The sequence below is a fragment of the Myotis davidii genome, unplaced genomic scaffold (genome assembly GCF_000327345.1).
Source record: "Myotis davidii unplaced genomic scaffold, ASM32734v1 scaffold39, whole genome shotgun sequence".
NCBI classification, from domain to species: Eukaryota; Metazoa; Chordata; class Mammalia; order Chiroptera; family Vespertilionidae; genus Myotis; species Myotis davidii.
The window spans coordinates 136,423-142,841 of NW_006290531.1; the positions used below are offsets into that span (position 1 = coordinate 136,423).

At 42.2% G+C, this 6,419-nt stretch overlaps 1 protein-coding gene across 1 annotated transcript in view; it reads right to left on the reverse strand.

Annotated features, from left to right (window-relative positions):
• Positions 1-6,419, reverse strand: part of WDFY2 (WD repeat and FYVE domain containing 2) — a 200,560-nt gene that overhangs the window by 122,364 nt on the left and 71,777 nt on the right. The window contains exon 2 of the mRNA XM_006763568.2: positions 2,503-2,570. Within this exon, the coding sequence (XP_006763631.1) occupies positions 2,503-2,570 (68 nt within the window). The remainder of the gene's footprint in view (positions 1-2,502; positions 2,571-6,419) is intronic.

Genomic DNA, 6,419 nt, shown 5'->3' on the forward strand with positions numbered 1-6,419 from the left:
CATTTCTTGCTTGCTATCCCAAGCCCTCACTATTCTGCCCAGGTCTGCCTCTACTCTGCCTTTGCAGTCAAGGAAGTGACCAGTCTCTGGGATCAACTTCAATTTCTTGGATTATAGATCTTACCCAACTCTTTCAGTGAGATGTTGTAACAAGTCTGATAAAAAAGCAAGACCATTGATCAGACTGGTTCATACCACTTAAAAATCAAGAAAAAATCAATCAGAGAATTCATTTCCCTTTCCATATACCTAAGTCCCCATTATTGCCTTTGCATATAATGGTATCTGCTGGAGGTACAATAGGTAAGGGACAAATGTAAGTACTCAGAATTACAAGAAGTTTCTTCTTCACTAATATAGGGTTCAGCTCCGTGGTTATAACACAAAATTCTAGAGACACATAAAACCTCAAAGATAATTTCAAAAGTCACAGAAGGCCATTACATTCTTAATTCATTTGTTCATAATCAGGCAAATTGTTATTTATGTTATTACAGCATTCTTTTGCCAGAGGCACAAACATAATCACATCTACAATTTAGCATGAATTTATTTTAGTTATTTTTTTTTTATGGCATATAGTTCTCAAACTGGGATACTTGTATCACACACACACACAAAAAAGGTGCAAACTGTAGCAAGCCAGAGGGTATATGAGCCCAAACAGCAAATCTGAGGGATTTTTCTAGGATGTCAATTTTAATTAAGATTTGAGCCGAAACCGGTTTGGCTCAGTGGATAGAGCGTCGGCCTGCGGACTGAAAGGTCCCAGGTTCGATTCCGGTAAGGGCATGTACCTGGGTTGCGGGCACATCCCCAGTAGGAGATGTGCAGGAGGCAGCTGATCGATGTTTCTAACTCTCTATCTCTCTCCCTTCCTCTCTGTAAAAAATCAATAAAATATATTTTTAAAAAAAAAGATTTGAAAGAAGGGGAATAAGGGAAACGTTTACTAATATAACTGATGACGAATGTAAATAATGGTTTTACACTAAAGCAAACATAGACTATGATGCCCAAACTTCATTAATTTTAATGATAAAATACTAACTGAAAAGAAAGTTCCTATTTTGGAGAGCTAGGTCTTCTCTCCCTACAAGGGAATGTTGGCAGTGTTAAGAATCTAAGAATAAGTCGTATCTTTTTTAAAAAGTATATTTGAAAGATTTGCTATTTATCAGTGTAAGGACATATTTCTCATGTAAGATCTTGGGGAAATGAGGTTGATTTCCATTTAGATTGTTTCAATTTGAAGCAAATTCTTTTAAGAACAGAATGTTCCATGTTGAATGTCTTGAATTTTAATAAATAACTTAACAACAATGCAAGGACAAATTTACTTCACAAATATAATCACTGGACAAAATTTTGAATTGTCTAAGGAAATACTTTACGAAAAAGTTAAAATGTCAGAGAACAGAGTGAGACTGCTGTAATCAGTTTATATGCTGTAGTCCTTCCACTAATCTCATTCAGAAACTATCATCATCACCATATCTAATAAAACAGAAACATGGTAATTGGCGTATTACTGCTACCCTTCGCACTGGCTAATCAGCGAGATATGCAAATTAACTGACAGCCAAGATGGCGGCCGGTGGCCAGGCAGCTAGAAACTAGCATGAGGCTTGCTTGCTTCAGTGATGGAGGAAGCCAAAGCTTCCCTGCCTGCTTTGCCGGCCTCTCAGCTGCACTTAAGCAACTATGTTACAAAAATAGAAGCTAAACAAAACCCTGGGCTTCAGCCAGCAGGACCGCAACATTGTTTCAAATACAGAAGGGTAAACAAAGGCCAGAAACCTGCTTTCAGCAGTGGAAGTCTCATAGCTGGAGCCGAGCCTCAGAGCTAAAGCTGGCCCAGAATGAAAAAAAAAAGGAAAAAGGACAGGTTGGTAGCTTCAGTCACCCATAAGCCTGAAAACGGCCCTCAGCCCCTCATCCAGGCTGGCCAGGCACCCCAGTGGGGACCCCCACCAGGTGAGTGACAGGGGGGAGCTCCTCATCCCCCTGATCGGCCCTGCTCTGTGGGTGATAGAGGGCGGCGCCCCAACCCCGTGATCCGCCCTGCTCTGTGTGTGACAGGGGGCGGTACCCCAACTCCCCTATCGGCCCTGCTCTGAGCCCGACCAGGGGCTGCACCTAAGGATTGGGCCTGCCCTCTGCCACCTGGGAGCTGGCCTAAGCCAGCAGGTCGTTATCTCCCGAGGGGTCGCAGACTGCGAGAGGGCACAGGCCGGGCTGAGGGACCCCCTCTCCCCACTGAGTGCACAAATTTTTGTGCACCGGGACTCTAGTGCATATATAATCAATTTCAGAACAAATTTCTTATTTTACATACTGAGAGCTTTAGAAAATCTAAAGTGATTTACTGTAGTACTTTCCATTGATAATCCCAACCTCAAGCATCACTACTCAAGAAGAAAATACAGAGAAGATAATCTCAGAAAGAAGGGGAATTGAGGTCAATGTTTAGTTTTTTTAGACAGAAATCCAGATACTTACAAGGCATCACATGATATATGCTTGGCCAATATTGTCCACTATCTCTCTTTAACCATACACGAACTGTCCTGCAACAAAAGAAAATGTGTTTCAAAATAAATATTTTTAGTCATAGGAAAATTTTGATAGAAACCAAACCTGTTAATTATACACACATAGACATATTATATATGAAACATATCTTAACTATACATAATATATACCTTAACTATATAAAATATATATATACACATATATGCATATACACCACATGCCTCTCTAAAGATCCTACATTTAAGGCTTGTATACACCAAGAATTATATATGACTCTTGAACTATCCCCATATATGTCTATATGAGCACATGTAATGGTGATAATGAAAATTATTATTTTTGTTGTTGTTTTGCCTCTCCATGTTTATGATTTTTCCCCCTAGTCTGCTGGAAACATTCATGTGCCTGGGAGATACTAGGTTTTACTACTGAAAGAAATGCAAGGAGATAAAATGAAGCAATATGCAGTATCTGACACAGAGAAGGATTACATAGTAAATCCATAGTCTTACCGGCCAGGCCAGGTCAGGCCAGGCCAGGCCACTGTCTTGAGAGATAGTTCTTCCAAGCATGGTCTGGCAATCATAAGCTCTGAGAATCACATTTCCTGAGCTAAAGGGCCAGTTATTGGGCCCACCATGAAACAATGAAATCCCATAGCAAAGACTATGAGTGACATTCCAGGCCAGCTGGCCAGATAGAGCTCAGAGAGGAGGAGCAAAAGAAAGAAAGAAGTAGTCAAGAGTGGGCCATTGGGCTCTGACCAGTGGCCCCACCACGAGTTACATGAGCCATGACATCATATGCATAAGTTGGCAAGGCAAACACAACTAAGAGGTAATGGGACAGTGCTCCATAGGTCACAGAAAGTAGCAGACATCAAAGAAAATGAGCAGTTCCCCACTGCTAGTAGATTATATATGTTACACCTACACTCCATACTCTTAAATCATCCAGGATAAAAATAAGACAAAGAAAGAACATATTTTCCTCAGAGAATTGAACACTACCTAAACAAACTACTTAAGTCTTCATACTACATAGACTAAGTTTTAAATACTTTGGATTTTTTCCCAATTAAACAGTAGGTCCCAAAAGAAATATTAGGAAAAAGACTAGATTGACTACAGACAAAATAAATGTCATTATTTCTGCATGAACACAAGATATAGTGTAGTGATATATAGTAACAATACAGATACTTACAAAATCCCATCCTTCTGGTCAACTATCCTAATTTGTGAGAAGGACTGGCATAATGGTAAAAAATTTGTAATAAGTTATTTGATACATATACTCTTTATACACATATCAGACCTCATTTAAATTGTTTTTATAATATATGCCATTACATTTTAATATGTAGATTCCCTCAACAAGAATGAACGCAGGAGTAACATCATAAATATGGCACAGTGGGGAGCTCCAGGAATCAGACCCTACACCAAATCAACTGTTGAGCTGGCAAGAACTGTCAGAATCACTATTTTAAAACTCTAAAGTCTAGCCTGGCTGGCATGACTCAGTAGTTAAGCTTCGACCTATGAACCAGGAGGTCATGCTTTGATTCCTGGTCAGGGCACATGTCTGGGTTGCAGGTTCAATCCCAGTGTGGGGCATGAAGGAGCCAGCCAATTGTGATTCTCTCTAATCATTGATGTTTCTGTCTCTCTCCCCCCTCTCCCTTCCTCTCTAAAATCAATAAAAATATATTTAAGAACAAAACAAACAAAAAACTCTAAAGTCTAGTTACATACTAGGACACAAGGGAATGCTTGATGAAGTAAAAAGCTGGTATGTCAGTGAATTTCATGTTTTGCTAGCAGCTACCATCATGAATGCAATATTCCTGTAGCAGGCAATTGTGGGGACAGTGGCCCATGTTCAGAGTGGTTTGCTGATACCAAGGTGGGAACCCTGCCCTCACAAAATTTGGGGATGTGTGTTGTGATTTGCTAGCAGTTCACTGAAAGACTAGAGAAGAGACTGGCCATTGTTTGAATCCAGAAGGGCTGAAGGGCCCCAGGGAATGTCTGTCAAAAGAATTTAAATCAGTGGCTCTCAACCTTCCTAATGCCCTGACCCTTTAATATAGTTCTCCATGTTGTGGTGACCTCCAATTTCATTGTTACAAATTGAACATAATTAAAGCATAGTGATTAATCACAAAAACAATATGTAATTATATATGTGTTTACCGATGGTCTTAGGCGACCCCTGTGAAAGGGTCGTTCAACCCTTTTTAAATTTTAAATGGAGAGAAAACCTTTCTTTCCTTTATGAAATCCAGGTATTAAAAGAAATCAACCCTAGCCAGTTTGGTTCAATGGATAGAGCAAAGGGTCCTGGGTTGGATTCCGGTCAAGGGCACCTACCGTGGTTGCAGGCTCCTCCCTGGCCTAGGCCCTGGTTGGGGCTTGTGCAGGAGGCAGCCAATCAATGTGTTTCTCTCACATAGATATTTCTCTCTGTCTTTCCCTCTCTCTTCCACGCTCCCTAAAAATCAATGGAAAAATATCCTCAGGTGAGGATTAACAACAACAGCATATCCTATATAATAAAAGCCTAATATGCTAAGTGTCCAGATGACCGGTTGTCCATTCAACCAATCAAAGCGTAATATGCTAAAGATATGCTAAGGCCTCTCAACCACTGGCTATGATATGCACTGACCAACAGGAGACAGACAGTGGACCACTCGACCAGTTGATATGACATGCATTGACCACCAGGGGGCAGATGCTCTGACCGGTAGACTAGCTTGCTGCTGGGGTCCAGCCAATTGTGACTGAGCGAGATGGACTAGACACGCCTTGGAGCCCTCCCAGGGTCCCTCCCCTGCTGGCCAATCTCCTGCATCTCTCCCTGACACCAATCATGCACCGGAGGGGTCTCTCAGCCTAGCCTGCATCCTCTCTCACTCCAGGACCCCTTGGGGGATGTCAGAGAGCCGGTTTCAGCTCGATCCCACAGAGGGAGCACTGCTCAGCAAGAAGCCGGGCTCATGGCTGGCAAGCGCAGCGGTGGTGGCAGGAGCCTCTCCCATCCCCAAGGCAGCGCTAGGGGGAGCGGGCCTAAGCCATCAGTTAGACATCCCCAGAGGGCTCACAGACTGGAAGAGGGCACAGGCCAGGCTGAGGACGCCCTATCCCCCGAATGCAGGAATTTCATGCACCAGGCCTCTAGTTTGACTATAAACCACCCAGACATAACAGACATAGAGAACACTCTACCCAATGAAAGCAGAACACACTTTTTTCTGAAGTGCACATGCAGCGTTCTCCAAAACAGGCCATATGTTAAGTCATAAAACAATTCTCAATATACTTCAAAATAATGAAATTATACAAAATATCCTCTCCAACCATAAATAAATGAAACATTATAATCAATGAGGGAAACTGGAAAAATCACAAATATGTAGAAATTAAACATCATAACCTTAAACAACTAATGAACAAAAGAGGACTCATTAGGAAAACTAGAACAGACTTTGAGATAAAAGAAAATAAAAACACAACAACTATATATATAAAAGCCTAAGCGACTGTTCTACTGTTCTACTGGTAACTATGACATGAACTGACCAGCAGGGTCAGTAGGTTAGCTTGCTGCTGGGGTCCGGCCGATCAGGGCCAGATGGGCAAGACACACCATGGAGCCCTCCTGCAGCCCCTCCCTAGCCCCAATCGTACACCGGTAGGGTCCCTTGGTCTGGCCTACTCCCTCTGGCAATCCGGGACCCCTTGGATGATGTCCACAGACCAGGCCCAGGGACACCACTGGTGCATGAATTCATGCACTAGGCCTCTAGTGTGTGTGTGTGTATGTGTGTGTGTGTGTGTGTGTGTGTGTGTGTACACACACACATACTAGACGCCCGG